This window comes from Citrus clementina, unplaced genomic scaffold, assembly GCF_000493195.1.
Source record: "Citrus clementina cultivar Clemenules unplaced genomic scaffold, Citrus_clementina_v1.0 scaffold_6, whole genome shotgun sequence".
Classification (NCBI taxonomy): Eukaryota; Viridiplantae; Streptophyta; class Magnoliopsida; order Sapindales; family Rutaceae; genus Citrus; species Citrus x clementina.
This window is the reverse complement of record NW_006262139.1, coordinates 375,837-393,014: the sequence shown is the minus strand read 5'-3', so window position 1 is coordinate 393,014 and position 17,178 is coordinate 375,837. Positions and strand designations below refer to the sequence as shown.

At 33.2% G+C, this 17,178-nt stretch overlaps 1 protein-coding gene and 1 long non-coding RNA gene across 4 annotated transcripts; both read left to right on the top strand.

Annotated features, from left to right (window-relative positions):
- The first annotated feature begins 13,535 nt into the window (after positions 1-13,535).
- On the top strand, positions 13,536-15,589 carry LOC112097244. Its single transcript, XR_002904903.1, has 3 exons — positions 13,536-13,847; positions 14,638-15,444; positions 15,507-15,589. It is a non-coding gene; the product is annotated as an uncharacterized LOC112097244 (long non-coding RNA).
- A 47-nt stretch (positions 15,590-15,636) lies between these two features.
- LOC112097243 lies at positions 15,637-17,178 on the top strand. Of its 3 annotated transcripts, none has more exons than XR_002904902.1 (4): positions 15,637-15,862; positions 15,943-16,120; positions 16,209-16,275; positions 16,387-17,178. XR_002904902.1 is itself a non-coding variant. In XM_024182197.1 (4 exons), exons 2-4 carry the CDS (start codon positions 16,004-16,006, stop codon positions 17,002-17,004), a joined length of 561 nt encoding a protein of 186 aa, XP_024037965.1. In that variant the 5' UTR covers positions 15,637-15,862; positions 15,943-16,003; the 3' UTR covers positions 17,005-17,178. The 3 variants fall into 3 exon arrangements, 1 of the variants encoding a protein (XP_024037965.1); XR_002904901.1 differs by having other exon boundaries at positions 15,943-16,125; XM_024182197.1 differs by lacking the exon at positions 16,209-16,275 and having other exon boundaries at positions 15,943-16,125; positions 16,387-16,628; positions 16,808-17,178.

The following is a 17,178-nucleotide window of genomic DNA, read 5'->3' as shown; positions in this document are numbered from 1 at the left end:
GTCGCCATCATCGAACGCCGAATGCCTCGCCTAAGCTGAGCACACTTTGTTGTTGTCAAAGGTCGAACGCCGACTACCCTGCCTCGCCTCGCTCAGCACAGTTTGCCGTCATCAAACGTCGGCAACCCATTGCATCTTGGCTCGCGTGAAACACACCGCGCTTGGCTGCCTTGTCCATTCTTTCCACTAATCCATTGTTGGTTGCTGTTAACACAAAAGATGAGCACGAATTTCCAGCAAATCAATTTCTGATTTTAAGTGAATTAATACGTATAAGGATAAATGGATAAATGTAGTTTCTGATTTGTAGTATTTTTTATTCATGGATTTTAATAGTTGTATACTTTAATTTAGTTATTTTTTATGTTTGATTTATATTGTGATATTTTTATTTGTGGATTTTATGATGTTGTATTTTTTTCATGTTAAATTGTTAATTGTTGGGTTATAATTGAATTTCATTTGATATTAATGGCTAAATTGTTGAATTTTTAAATAATATTTTAAATTATTTAATTTTAATTTTGTGGATCCAGATATCCGTAATATCCGCTACATCTATCGCGGATATTACCTGCATCCAAATCCGTAAAAAAATTTATAGATCCGGATGCGGATGCGGATATAGAATTGTAAATCCGGATTCAGATATGGATGCACCTACATTCGGATCCGGATCCAAATTTTGCCAACCCTAAGTGAAAGTTTATTTGATCTTATTTATTGGTGGTTCATTGTTATTTTCTTTAATATATATTGAAGTAATTTTTATTCAAACGGAGGTTGGACAACACACAAGTGAATTAAGCGGATAAGGACAGATCAATAAAAATGTTGAGTTGTCCTTGTGTTCTTGAGCATTAAAATAAAAATTCTGGGTTAAATTAAAGAAGTAAAACACACGAAAGTTGAAAGCTAAAATATTTTCTTTTTAACAGCAGAGAGATTTTGAAGAGTTCTGAAACATGAGGGACAAATAATTAGAAGTAATTCTGCTTAACTAACAGTAACAAAAACCAGTTACTTCCCTTCCATTACTTCCTACCAGCCATATATTTCCACAAAAGAATTTGAATGGATGATCCAAAGCTGCTATGAGGAATGACTCAAACTTATCACTTTGATCTAATACAGGAAATCTTAAAGATATATGCATTAATGAATTGACAAGTGCATTAAATTTAATGTTAGGCTCACCATTTTTATCTGTTGGTTGACATTATAGCAATTAAAATAACTGACAATTGAAATTGTATTTTCTTAAAATCTACGGAAAATAATCAAAATCCTCCTAATATTTGTAATGATTAATTATCTATTATCACCCTGTCTTTTATTCATAAAATCCATCTTTTTAGTACTCGTATATCTTCAGCTCTTTATTAAAATTAAGCTTTTAACACTGTCGAGACAACACTGACATCTTGTTTAAAAATGATTTTTTTTCATCTAGCAAATGCTTAAAAATCAGTAAAATATTATTGTCATAGTTAACTTAGTGTTAAAAACCAAATAAAACTTTATAGTTGGAACAAGATATCTCTAAATCCTAATAAAATAAGTTGAAGCAAGCTAATAGGAAGAAAAATCAACGGATAGAAACTGTCCTCACTAGAGGAGGAGATGTTAATTCATGGCTTACTGGTTCAATTTTAATGTTTGTATATGTTTTGATAATTGGCATTCACTGTCTTTTCTTTTCTGATTTTGTAGCATGGTTTTTTTTAAGAGAAAAGATTCATTAAATCCCACAATTATGAGTCTCTTTCTTTTTAGTTAATAAAAATAGTTAATAAAAATTCCCTCACATCATCGAGGTTCACTTATAAAGTTAAAAGAAGTTAAGTGATGCTTTCTACAAAGTCCCGTTTTTAATTCATTTTCTGTAAACAACAGACTTAGTTACCAAAAACCATAAATTTTTAAAGGTACGTTTGGTAACTTCTTCGTTCTCTGTTCTCTGTTTCTGAAAAATCATGCATATGCACTCACATCATCTTAAATCTTATATAATCTTGAGTAATCACACAACCACAAATAGTTGTACAAATATTTTTCTGTAAGTTAAGTTGGTAGTTTATGTGGCAGGAAGGAATTGGTTAAATTTTTACAACTACATCATAACTGTCAGGGTATTTCTTATAATAAATTATTTCAGAAAAGCAACTACCGACACTAAACACAAATTGATCACATTAAGCTCAAACAATTAACGATATATAGAGGTGTCTTACTTATCCGAATAATTAACAAGCTTGGAAATCACGTAGGATTATACAAGAATGTTTGGTCATGGAAGATACCATAACCATCCATTCCGGCACCAGTGGCAGCGGTGACACCAAGTCCGCCGGCAGCAAATGCAACCGGCAGAAACTTGCTGACACCCCGCATGCTCTTTCCCCCCTTTTGTGTCATCTCCATCTCTGTCATTCATTACCTACTGTTCTTGGCCATTTGATGTAAGAATCAAGAGAAGAAGAAGAGTCAGGAGACCCATATAACCAAATTAACTCTCTACACTCTCAACTGTTTGATATTTTTCTCCTCTCAACTTCTATTCGTTGTGATATTGTGAGGTTGGAGATTGAGGGTTAAGCAATCAATATCCCCGCCATTCTATAGCATCAAGTTTTCTTGTTTGATAAAGTTTGTGTAGAGTTATACGTACCATTGGACAAGTCATTTTTAATGAAAGTCAGGTACCATGCTTTAAAAGTTAAAGCATACAAAGCATATGGATTGTATGCTTGTTGCATGGGAAAATAATAGAGTTAGGTTCACTTATAATAAAGATATTGGATTAGGGTGAGATACATGTGCATGGCTTTGTAAAGGAAATAAAAATACTTAATAAACTAGATTGATTAAAGATTATTTTGGTATGGTGATTAAAGATTATTTTTGTATTGGAATAGAACCTAGTAAAAAAAAAAGGAGCTCTAGTTGGGTGTCTGAATAGGCAAAATTAAAGCGATAAAATTTTGATTTTATTTATTCGGACACATTTTACAATCATTATAGCCGTATTATTTTTGTATTAACTAGTTCGTGTGAAGATTAAAAGTTAATTTTTAAATTTACTACGTATGCATATAACAAAGAATGTTTAGCGGATATTTTAGGGCGCAAAATAATCCCACCCATCTTTCTTAACAGAAGAATGTGATTTTGGTAGGCTTATGAGGGGAAAATCATTAATGTCGACGAACTAACAGCATGGATTTTGATCTTGCATTTGATGAAACAGCCAAGAGAAAGAGAGTCATGAAAATTAGAAACACTTTTGTAACACTTAGAAACACCTTTGTAATACTCTCCATTTTCGTGGCAGACACTCACGTATTGTTTGATATTTTTCTGTCAAATCGATATGTTATTGAAAAGTTCTCAGGATTTATCAGCACCCAGTATTATCTTTATGAAAATATTTGTGCTTTTTTTATGAGCTTTACACCTTGTAGTACGTAAACATGTTAGCATACTTAAATATGATTTCCAAATACAAACATAACATGCTCATAAAAATTAAGAGCGGAAGTTTAGAATCGAACCTCTAGCTATTGATGTGTTCTATGCAACTGTTTGCTTCTGATTTTGATACTTCTGAAACCTCTGTAATCAATAGTGATGGTATAGTACATATTTTCTTTGATTACAAGCCCCAGGGACCAAAACAATTGTTAACCATTTCCTTATATTTCATCTTTCCATCAAAGATGGAATGATGGTAGTCATAATTAATAATCATAGCATCTGATAGCTAGCACTTGTTTCTCTAAATGTGGCAAAATGAAACTCAATAAAATGTTGGTCCACATACTGTAAACTTCTTTTAGAAGACACCTCAACAGTCAGGTGTCCAACAATCTCCCACTTGGTCCAAACATTTTATTTGATTTGATATTTACATATATCAATTCTTTAGACTTAAGAAATATAATATATGAATCATAGCGATAGGTCCTCTAAGAACGAGTATTATCTTCCATGTATTACAATGCATCATTTTCTTAAATCCAGCCACGTATGATAACTTAACTTAATGAATAAACCCCATGTTTATTCTTGGTCCAATAAAAATTGACATTTTCTCAATATGAATGAATGTGCACATAAAGACGAGAAAACATCACAATAAACAAAAACAAGAGTCTTGTTTATATTACATTGCATATACAATGAAAATTACATGATGGAACAAAGTCTCATTCGGTCTGCATGATCCTTAAACTTCTGTGGTGGCATGCCTTTTGTTAAAGGATCATCAATCATCAATTTAGTATTAACGTGTTCAATGACCACTTTCTTTTCTTTAACGCATTCCCTTATGGCTAAATATTTAATGTCGATGTGTTTACTTCGACTTCCGTTTTTGTTATTTTTAGCCATGAAAACTGCAGCTAAATTTCACAATATATTCTCAATGGCCTTGAGATTGAATCCACAATTCTAAGCCCATATATGAACTCTTCAACCATACACCATGCGAGGTAGCCTCAAAACAAGAAACGAACTCAGCCTCCATAGTGGAAGTAGCAGTCAAAGTTTGCTTTGTACTTCTCCAAGATATAACTCCACTAGCGAGCATAAAAATATATCTTGATGTTGATTTTCGTGAATCAACACAACCAGCAAAGTCTGAATCAGAGTAGTTAATTACCTTCAGATTATCAGTTCATCAATACATAAGCATGTAATCCTTGGTTCCTTGAAGGTACCTCATTACTTTCTTTGCAGCTTTCTAGTGATCTAAACCTGGATTACTATAACATCTTCCCAAGATTCCAACAGCAAATGCAATGTCAGGTCTTGTACAGACTTGAGCATACATCAAGCTTCCAACAGCAGATGCGTATGGAATATTTTTCATTCGTTCCCTTGGGCATTGGTTTAAATTAAACCTGTCACCCTTCACAATGGAAGCTATACTAGGTGAACAATTTTTCATTTGAAATCTCTCCAAGACCTTGTTGATATAAGTTTCTTAAGACAGACCCAAAACTCCTTAAAATCTGTCTCTATGGATCTTAAAGCATATGACATAAGATGCATCACCCATATCCTTTATGTCAAAATTCTTAGAGAGAAATTGTTTTATTTCACAAAGCAACCCTTTATTATTGGATGCAAGTAGAATATCATCCACATATAGGATAAGAAAACAAATTTTACTCACACTAATCTTCTAATATATACATTAATCCATAAGGCTCTCTACAAATCCAAATGAAGAGATAACATTATGGAATTTTAAATACCACTAATGGGAAGCTTATTTCAATCCATATATGGATTTCTTAAGCCTTCATACCAAATGCTCATCATTTCTAGAGGTGAATCCTTCTAGTTGTTTCATATAAACCTCTTCCTCTAGATCTCCATTGAGGAATGCTATTTTCACATCCATTTGATGCAATTCCAAATCAAAATTAGCAACTAATGTCATAATGATACGAAAAGAATCTTTCTTCGATACAGGAGAAAAAAGTCTCATTGTAATTGATTCCTTCTATCTGAGTGAATCATTTAGCAACGAGTCTTGCTTTATATCTTTCAATGTTGCCCAATGAGTCTTTCTTTGTCTTAAAGACCCATTGACATCATATGGCTTTTACACTATTAGGCAACTCAACAAGATCCCAGACTCCGTTCGATGACATAGAATTCATTTATTCCTTCATAGCATTATACCATAAATATGATTCTTTGGAATTCAAGGCCTGTGAAAAAGATTTATGATAATTTTCAGCTCCAATATTATAATCATATTCTAGCAGATACACTATATAGTCACTAGAAATTGTTGGTCTCTTTATTCTAGTAGATCTTCTTAATGTTGAACCCACATTCTCTTAAGGAGCATCTTCAACTGGTTGCTTTAGGGTTTCGGGTAATTCCTGAACAACCTGATCTACTGGATTGTTATTAGCAACTTGTGGAACTTTAACAATTAGTTGCCCAACACTTGTTTGATCCTAGGGAGTGTTGTGAATGACAATCAGTCTATCACTTGAGGAGGAAGGTTGAACATCTAAATAATCTTTCTCAAAAATAATTTTTTGAGATCGATCACTCCCACTGATCAAGTCATTTTCAAGAAATTTTGCATTTCTCGATTCCACAATTCTAATACTATGAGATGGATAGTAAAATTTGTACCCTTTAGACATTTCAGCATATCCAACGAAATACCCACTAATGGTCCTTGGGTCCAGCTTCTTTTCTTGTGGATTGTAGATTCTCACTTCAGACGGGCATCCCCAAACATGTATATGTCGCAAACTCGGTTTCCAACCTTTCCATAATTCAAATGGCATTTTAAAAACTGCCTTGGTTGGAACTCAGTTTAATATATACACAACCGTTTTTAAAGCTTTAGTCCATAAGGGTTTAGAAAGCTTAGAGCTACTAAGCATAATGCGCACCATGTCCAGCAAAGTTCGGTTTCTTCTTTCTGCTACACCATTCTGGTCTAGAGAACCAGGCATAGTGTATTGGGCAACTATTCCATGCTGTTGAAGAAAATTTGCAAATGGACCAGCGCTTGCCCATCCTCAATGTATCTACAATAATATTCCCCACCTCTATTTGTTCTCACGATCTTAATTTGCTTTCCACATTATTTCTTTACTTCTGCTTTAAATACCTTAAAACCATCTAATGCTTCACTTTTGTTATTAAGTAAAGATACATATATCCTGAGTAATCATCTATAAAAGAGATTAAGTAATTTTGACTATGAGTCCATGTCTGGACTACAAATATCTGATTGTATGATTTCTAATATTTTTAAACTCCTCTGAGCACCTTTATTTCTCTTGTTGGTCTGATTTCCCTTTATGCAGTCCACACAAGTATCAAAATTAGTAAAATCCAAAGTATTAAGTACTCCATCATTTACTAATCTTTTAATTCTTTCTATGGAGATATGACCGAGTCTCTGATGCCACAAAATAGAGGAATTTCCATTTATAACACATCTTTGAATACTAGCATGAACATGCATTGAAGTATAAAAAGTATTGTTTTGCAAATTAATACGAAAAAGACCATCAAACAATGTACCATTCCCAACAAGTTCAAATTTACAATATACATTACAAAACTTATCTGAAATGTTAAAGAAAAAACCGAGTGGTACAAGTCTTGAAACTAAAACCAAGTTTCCAGAAAAACTTGGAACATAATATGTCTTTTCCAAAACTAAAACAAAACCACTGCTCAAAATCAAACTGCATGTTCCAATTGCCTCCACATGTGAACGCATCTTTTTTCCAAAAAAAGATGAATTGCTCATTTCTCACTGGCTTCCTTAGGTTTTGCAAACCCTGCAAGGTATTTGTTACATGGATTGTAGAACCAGAGTCAATCCACCATGTGTTATGATTAACATCAATCATATTAGATTCATAACAAACACAAGAGATTGATTTACCTTTCTTCCCAAGTCATTTCTGAAATTTGGGGCAATCATTCTTCATGTGTCCTTTCTTTTTGCAGAAAAAACACTTGGATTATTTTTTAATTTCTTCCTAGGGAGGAATTTTACCTTTCCCTTTCTTTTTGGCTTGAAGCTTGTTCTTTCCTTGTATTACAGTATATGCACCTTCATCAACTTCCATTATCAGCCCCCCTTCCTCTTGAACACACATGGTCATTAGTTCATTAATTGACCATTTATCCTTATGTGTGTTATATGAAATTTTGAAGGGTTCATACTGTTGTGAAAGTGTATTCAGTATGTAATGCACAATAAAGGTTTCGGACATATCAACCTCAAGAAGTTTCAACTGAGCCGCAATGTCCCTCATTTGCATGATGTGCTCACGCACACCTCTAATACTGATGAGCTTCATAGATGAAAACTTCATTATTAGGGTGCTTGCAAGTGCCTTATCTGAAGTTACAAATTGCGGGCTAAAGTTTTAATTCAAGTAGGTTCACATATATCTTTATAATAAAACTATCAAACCATATTCCAATTCTTAATTTCTGTGGGTAAATTAAGAAAATAGTTTGATATTTTATCCTAATTAAACATACAAATATAACATAAATTCTTATGGGATAAAATACATTATATTAAATATGTTTAATCACAATTAATGCCATTATATTATATGTGATCTAAAATATTAAATATATAATTTTGCACAAATAAGGATGTTGTGGCTACTCCTTAATTGATTAAAATCATATTAGATCACTTGACGTTCTTTTTTTTAATATCATAATTATTTATTCAAAATTGCATGCATTAGTAACTAAATCAAAATAATGCACACAAATTTTAAACGACATGCCATCCAGACTCGTCTTCAACCTCCCGCCCGGGTCTATGCTGCTTCATATTCAACCGAATGACCCGTTTTACAAACCCAACTATATTTATGATTTACCAACACCAAATTAAATATTTCAAACCATATAACTGTTAGGAATCCATTTCCTAATGATTTACAATCGTTATAATCACCATAACATGAAAAATGACTTCTTAAGTTTATAAAAAGAAATTCGGGTATTTTGCTTATATCACAAAGAACATAACACATCAACACAGAGGCATAACACTGCTCTGATACCAACAGTTAGCATACTTAAGTATGATTTCCAAATACAAACATAACATGCCCATAAAAATTAAGAGCAGAAATTTAGAATCGAACCTCTAGTCATTGATGTGTCCTATGCAACTATTTGCTTTTGATTTTGATACTTTTGAAGCCTCTATAATCAGTAGTGATGGTTTAGTATATATTTTCTTTGATTATAAGCCCCAGGGACCAAAACAATTGTTAACAATTTCCTTATATTTCATCTTTCTATCAAAGATGAAATGATGGTAATTATAATTAGTTATCATACCATCTGACAGCTAGCACTTATTTCTCTAAACGTGGCAAAATGTTAGTCCATATACTGTAAACTTCTTTTAGAAGACACCTCAACAGTCAGGTGTCCAACAAAACATACTTTAAACAACATATATGCATATAGAATTTCCCAAGAGTATATAATAATATTCATATCATATATGATTGTTGTGTATTCAGTGAAGTAAATCAAAGAGGTTAAAACGATAGAGCTGATGCGTGTTTGGTGGCTTATAATTTGAGCAAAACGACATGTTACGTCTGCGTTTTAATTAGTGTTATGGTCACTTGGTGAAACGACAGATAACCTTGCCGTTTTCAGTTTAGTAAAGCATATGCATTGCACGTGCAGTGAAAAGGTTGTTATGAAACCGTTACTGCACATGACCATCACGAGCGTTTCTGGAAAAGCCTCTGGGTTTGTTATAAGGCTGTTTTACACAGCTGATGAGTGTGTGAAATTTAGAGAGAACTAGAGCATTCTAGTGAGAGAGTTAGCTTGAGATAAAGAAGCTTTCTTGTTCCTTGATACATGCTCTGTAATCTCTGTAAAAAGAAACTTGAAGAATCAATGAAACTGATGAATTTGTTCCTCCGTGGATGTGTAAATTCAATGAACCACGTTAATAGCTGTGTTCTGTGATTCTTTAATTGTATTTCAAATCTTTGTTCGTTTCTAAACTCAATCATCATCTTGTTCATTCGTATAGCATTTGTTAAGTAATTCAGATTATCTGTAAAAGGCATCTTGTAGTATCTGATCAAGGATCTTGGGGAGTGTTTGTGTAAAGCTTGGGGTTAATAGCTTTCTGACACTTCAATAATCAATGGCAACATCTTATTTCTTTATTTTTTTTTTTGTAATCAGACTTTTCATGAGTCATTAATTTATATCATATCGACTTAATTAGCTCTTAGGGGGGCTCAGCCCGGTTACCATTTCGCAGTTGGTGGCGCCGGGGCACTGGCGGCGGTGATCATAATTCATGAACGGTTTCTTGCTCACACCCCACATCCTCTGGAGCTTAATGGGTGTCATCTCGATCTCCACGCCATTCATTACCTGTTCTTGGCCATTTGAAGAGACGATCAAGAGAAGAAGAAGAGGAATCATGATGAGAATCATAAAAGACTTCCATAAATTTCTCCATTTTAGCACCAAATTAATTAACTCTCTAAACTAGATATCAACTGTTTGATCTTTTTTTTTTTTTCCAACTTGATTTTCTCTTTGTTCCAATGGGAGGCCGGAGTCCGAGGAGTAGGCAATCACATCCGCACCATTCTTATATAGTGTCGAATTTTCTTCTCTGAAAAAGTTTTTGTAGAATTATAAACTGACCCTTTACTGGACAAGTTATTTATTACGAAAATCTGGTATACTACTTTAAAAGTTAAAGCATATGGATAATTTTTATTCTCTCTTCATATGCCTTTAGTAATTTCAAATATATTTTTAAAAAATAACAATTCTAGCTGGGTATCATTTCAGAAGTTGGTTAGTTAATTAACAACCAATGAGAGAACTAGGATTTTAGTTAAACAGAACCATAATGTAGGAGGATTTTGTTATAGCTACTCTCATCTAGCTAATTAGGACTTTCTCAATTTGTGATATTTCTGCCTAATTATAGATGTAATAAACATCATTTATTTTCTTCTACTCCCTTCCATTACTATCTACCAGCAATATATTTCTACAAAAGAATTTGAATGGATGATTCGAAGCTGCCATGAGGAATGTTTCGTTCTTACCACTTTGATCCGATACAAGAAATTTTAAAGATAAATCCATTTATGGTGACTTGCCAAGTACATTAAATTTAATTTAGCACCCCATTTTTATCTGTTGGTTGACATTATATTGTTTCAAAAAACAAATTGAACAATTTAAACTATTTTACAATTGAAATTGTATTTTCTTAGACACTAGAACGCATTGTAACATTATAGTCTTTTTTTTTTTGGCAACCAGGCCTTTTGTATCGCCTCAAGAGATTTTATTATTAATGCTAACAAGAGCCCGCAATTGAAATTGTACGTATCTCGGTCAGAATTGCATCGTTGGTTGTTGTTAGTAATTTCTCTTCTAATTTTCCTTAATGAGTTAAATAATTCTCTTTATGTTTTATTTAATAAGTTTAATTAGATATTATTTATTCAATTATGGGTAGATTTCTCTCCGAATATTTTCGAACTAATGCTTATAGACTTCTAGTTGGATACTCCAAGTGTATATACCTAAAATCTCAATAGATTTTAGATTGTATAAATCTGTAGGTATGTAAAATTCTTTTCTTTTTTTCTTTTTTGGAATATAAGTGTAACTTTTGAGGGAGAACTAGTAATTTTTTCAATACAACTTCAAATTTTAGCGACTCCAACATGCAACAATTGAAAATATAGCATAATGAAGTAGGTTTAATTAATACGAAGACTAATTGTTTAGAAGAGCGTTTAAAAACGATAGAGAAGGCACTCCCAATATACTCTAGTACCCTTAAGTGATCGATATTATTTTCAAACTCAAGTATCGTATTTTATTATCATTAATTGTTTCAAAAAAGCAAGGCAACAATAGCATAATAAACACATGATCTTATTTATTTTAAATTAACAATGAGCTTAGAGATCCTTTATTTAAACTATATAGAGAGAGAGAGAGAGTCATTCTTAGGTGTGGGTGCGCAATTAGGCCATATGGCTTTATAATGAATAGAGCATTAACTCTATTAAATCATATAGTTTGATAGCATGCCGGTATTAAAAAAATGAGGCACTTGTACCTAAAAATTTCTATAGAGAGAAAGAGAGAGCTTCCATTGAGAGATCTCTGACTATGTTAAAGTTATAGATAAGTTAAAAGACAAAAAAATATAGATTTCAATATATTACAGGATAAAATACACTATATTGGAGTTTTTTTTTTTTGTCTTTTAGATCATTACTAACTTTAATACGATCACGGATACCTTATTGAAAAATTATTGCTGGTGAGTACATATATATCCATAGGATTTGCATGAGGAAATGAAGATTGTATTGTTAATTTTATTGTTGATTATCCTCCTCCTCCTCCGCAGGAGTACTCTGATCGTCAGCATCCTCCTGATCTGTAGTGTTAGTAGTGCAGTTATTGGAGATCCAACAAGATGTAGAATTGATTGCTGAGTGAACTGCAGGGCTTTTGATGGCATAATCAGCCACTATTCCCCCTACCAGTAAGGGTAGAAGCTTGCTCACACCCTGCATGCTCTTGCTCTTCTTGGAAGTCATCTCAATCTCTTTGTCATTGATTTCCTGTTCTTGCCCATTTGAATTTGATGATGATGCAATAAGAATTGAAAGAAGCAGAGTTGTCATGAGAATAAAAAAATTAACTTTGACAAGCACTCTCTTCATTTTGGGACCAAACTCACAACTTTAATTTGATATTCTCTCTATTTTCAATTCTCTTATGTAGTGATGAATTTTCTGGTTTGAGGAAGTTTGTTTAGAGCTATAATTGTCATTGGACAAGTCATTTATGATGAAAATTAGGTATTTACTACAAAAGTTTAAGCATATGTTTATGGAATGGAATATATTTATTATTTTTTCCCTCAACCCAAAAAAAAAACTAAAATAATGAAATGAAAGGAAAGTGATTATAACTCCCTTGTTGTTTCAAAACTTATCGATCAAACCCTTTGTCGTTTTAAACTATTTTAGAATAATAATTATAATTAATTTATCTAAAATTGTACTACAAATAAAATTTGAAGGATAAAATTGTCTTTGTGATATTCTTACTTAACTAATAAGAGCAATGATAGAGTACCAAATTGAATACTAAAATTTCATCCTAAATAATGTATTATGTAGGTTTCAAGTTTACTGTTTAGTATTTGAGGCTCGAAATTTAAGGCTTTGAGTTTAGAATTTGGGATTTGGGACATAACTTTTAGTGAATAAATATGTAAAACGTCAGTATTGATAGGTAAACTCGTAAAAACATATTTGAAACTATAAACAAACAAAAATTAAACACAAATCGAATTAATAGCTAAAGGTGGCAATTTGGGTTAAAATTTGTTTATTCGATTCGATTCGATACAAACTAAGTGGGTTTGAGTTTGAAAAAATTGATACATTTAATAAATGGATGAATTTGATTCAATTCGCTAATTAAACTAATCAAATATGGGTTCAACTGCATTGATTCATTTGTCGTTTATGATTCGTTTAATAAATGGATCATAAAAAAAATCAAATACAATCCATTCGTTTATTATTTGTTTAATTAAATTACTTATTTATCTTTAAATATGTATGAAAATTTTTAAAATTTGGACGATAATGCAGTAATTACAAATGATAATAAGTTCATATTCTATAGGATTTTAAATTTGTAATCTTTTTATATTTTATTTTACTTAATTTTGTTTATTAATTATATTTTTATAAACGAACTCATATTCAATTTAATTCATTATAGATTCATTATAGCATAAACAAATAGTAAATGAATCCAAATTCAATTCAATTCATCTTGATTCGTTATTAATTTTACTAAAGGAATCATTTGTTTAATAAATAAATCGAATCCAAATCCTAAGATTTCAATACATTTAATAAACAAAACCAATCTGAATTGGAGAGTTCTGGTACAATTTATTTACGATTCGATGCGAATACGATTCATTTGCTACTTTTGCCACCCTAATAATCTTATATCTATACCCCATAATGTAATAATAGCTTCATCTCTTTCATCAAACCAAACTTGAGCATTTTATTTTCACTTTTATTCACTAAACACCGCAGCCATTTGAAACACTCGAAGTTCTGAAGAAGAAGCTACTGCCATTACAACAAATCACCACCAATTTCAATTGAGAAAAGCTCAGGTAGTGGCAGAAGGGTGCTGTCGAGCGAGTATCCCCGGCGGCCGGTGTCAGAGGCAGCTGGCATTGACACGAGAAGAAGGTTAGTCTTCCAAAAAAGAAGAATCCTTGCACTTTAGAATCTGTGCTTGCAATTGTTTAGATTTTTAAGAATGAAAAATCTGACGGCTGGTATTATTATTATATTTTATAAAAATGTAAATGGGTTTGTTGATGATATGTTAAAGAATCTGACACATGCTAAATTAAGTGTTTTTGGGTTTATTTTTATGTGAAAAAAGAAAATGGGTTTACTGATTTGAAAGTTGTTTTGATTACTTGTGCTCTTATGCTATGTGAACAAGCTGCTGTGTTACCAGTGCACGTAATAAGAAAATGCTGGTTTAGGCTAAAATTTGGGACTTTATCACTGTCGAAGCGTGCCAATATTGATCTATGTTGTTTGCTTAGATCTAATTTCCATATGTTTAAGCTAAAGAAACAATTGCATGTTAAAACTTACTGGTTTATATGTGATTTTACTGTTTAAAAAACATGGCTTTTAGGTTTTTTCCACTGTTCTTGAACCTGCATGCAGTCCATTTTGATGTGAAAAACGATGTTTTGATCATATTGATGTTAAAAATAGCTGCAGGTCATTTTGATGTTAAAACGTGTGTGTGTGTGTGTGTGTGTATTTGGTCTTAATAAATCAACTTTTGGTTCACAGAACTTCCTTCATTGGATTTTTATAAGCATCAAATGATCAGGAAGTGCAACTGATGTGAAAAAACAGGGCTTGATAATTACAATGTCCTTGTTATTCAGTATTAAAAATATTTGTCAGAATCATCTCCTGGAAAAACCTCTAATGGCAATGCAGTTGCTTGCAGTATACCATCTGAACAACCGCAGTTTGGTTCCGGTAGAAATTGCAGTTGCCGAAAAAGTACTAGGATGGTCCCAGTTTGTTGGCAATAAAAGTAAAGCTACTGCTGTTCACTGAGACTAAAAAACTGGAGAGCGGCACATTACTTGTAACTCAAGATCAAACATTAAGCAGAGATATCACGAAAGCTTGGATACTTCAATTTGTAACTTCTGCCATAAATTGTTGTCCATCTCCTTTGCACTTTTGCCAAGATTTCAAACTTTCAAAAGTACATCTTCCTCCTTAAGTGTTTTTTATGACACCGTGAGACTCGTGGTTTCTTCCACTAGATCATCTTTTGATTTCTCATTTCCACAGAGCTCCTTTCTTAAGTCTTGTAACTTATCCTCGACAACCTTGATTTTTCCTTTATTCTTGAGGAAGTGCTTATGTTTGTATGGCAAACCTTCCCTTAAGGACTGAGCACGCTCTCTTTCTTCATCTGCCTCCCGACTTGCCCCTGGCATTGAGAATGTAGGCATGTATTGTTCAGGAAATTCAATTGTAAATTAGCTAACATGTCAAGCATGTTCTGAGGGAAGTGTCCATCTTTCAGCGGCAAGTTCGGGGAGGAAAAAGACCGATCTCTCTGATCATGTTAGAAGAGCTGCTCAAAAGTCATGGAACAGCAATGATTGAAGCAATTCTTTGCCGCATTAATTTGTTTTGGGGTGACTGACAATTGTTGCATAGAACCTGGAAGGTCGCAAAGGAAATCATCAAGGAGAGGCTGCAGGTTGACAAAGAATGCTTGTTCTTCACCTAAGAGGTTGATGTCTGCACTCTCATCCTTCAGTTTAATTAGATCAGTAATTATTGTCTTCCTCTTAGGCTTCAAGCTTGTGATGGTGGTGCTGATGCTTTAGGGACCTCGGGCCGATAGCGGTTGAAGGTTGTGAGAGAGAAGCTGCTGTTAAGGTAAACAAGTTAATAAGGCATTCAAGCATGTATATTGCTTGTACTCAGTTATGTAATCATAAATGACTAGAGAAGTCTAAAAGACAAAGCTATTCAAAGAAACTACTGTGCAAATTGATAAACATATCACAACCCTGGTTAAGGTTGGGGGACTATCAGATGAGACATGTGTTAAGGGAATCAGAGAGATGGCAGAAACAAACTTGTCGATTAATAAAGCGAGTAGCAAAGTTGATGATCAGAGCTTTGTTTCAAATGAAAACCACCATGTAAGAATGAATCTATTATTCTTCTGTTTGTTCCCCTTAATATTCAAGTGCTTAATTGTGATTTGGGACTTTTTGTGCAGATGGCGATTTTGAGAAGGAAAATGGAAGGACTGTCAAACGGGACGTTGTTAGAGAGAATGAATGACGAATATGGGTCAATGTTACTCTCTATGGCTAACAGTTCTGCTGCAAGCTCTGTCCCTACTCCCAAGAGAACTGAAATTCCTAATGTATCTTCATCACCAAAAGAACATCCTTGTAAGGTAAATCTCCTTTGTTGTTTCTGTTGATTTTGTCTACGCATCATTCATTCAATGTAGTAATTGCTGATACTTGGAATTCGCAGAGTTTAATAAGTTGAATCAAGGTCTTGGAATTCGAGTAAAAGTGTGATATTTTTATCAATTTGCAAGGTAGTTTTTTTGAATAGTTTTGTCTTTTGAAACTTCTCTGGTCATTTATGATTGTAGAACTGAATATGAGTAATATACACACTTGAATGCTTTAATTTGTTTACATTACAGAAGCTTTCCTATCAAAACCCTCAACCGCTATCAGCCGAGGCCCCCAAAGCATCAGCACTGCCGTCACAAGCTACAAATACTGGTCTCCAGCCATAAGAAGAAGGCAATAATTACTGATCTATTTAAAGTGAAGGATGAGAGAGTGGAGATCAACCTCTTAGGTGAAGAGCAAGTATTCTTTGCAACCTTCATCCTCTTCTGGAAGAGTTCCTTGGCGAACTTCCAGGTTCTTCACAACACCTGTGAGTCACTCCAAAACAAATTAATGAGGGAAAGAGTTGCTTCAATCTTTGCTGCTCCATGAACATTTTACATAATCAGAGGGATTAAAACATTAACATGCTTGATGTGTTAAAGGGATATGCTCAGTCCTTGAGGGAAGGTCTGGGAGACAAACATAACTTCTTCCTTATGATTACAGGCAAGATCAAGGTTGTCGAGGAGAAGTCACAAGACCAAAGAAAGGACTTATATGAAAATGAGAAATCAAAAGCTGATCTAGTGGAAGAAGCCATGAGTCTCATGGAGTCATCAAAAACACATTTCAAAAGTCTGAGATCTCCGAAAAATGCAAAGGAGATGGACATTGATACCTCCTGGGAGAAGTTACGAAATTGAAGTAACCAAACTTCGTGAAATCTCTACTTAATGTTTTAACCTCGAATTACAAATAACCTGTGGCTCTTCGTTTGCTAACATTTAGTCTCAGTGAACAGTAGTTGCTTTACTTTTATTACCGAGAAAATAAGATCATCCTCGTGCTTTTATTTTCTTCGTACAGCCATGTAAAAT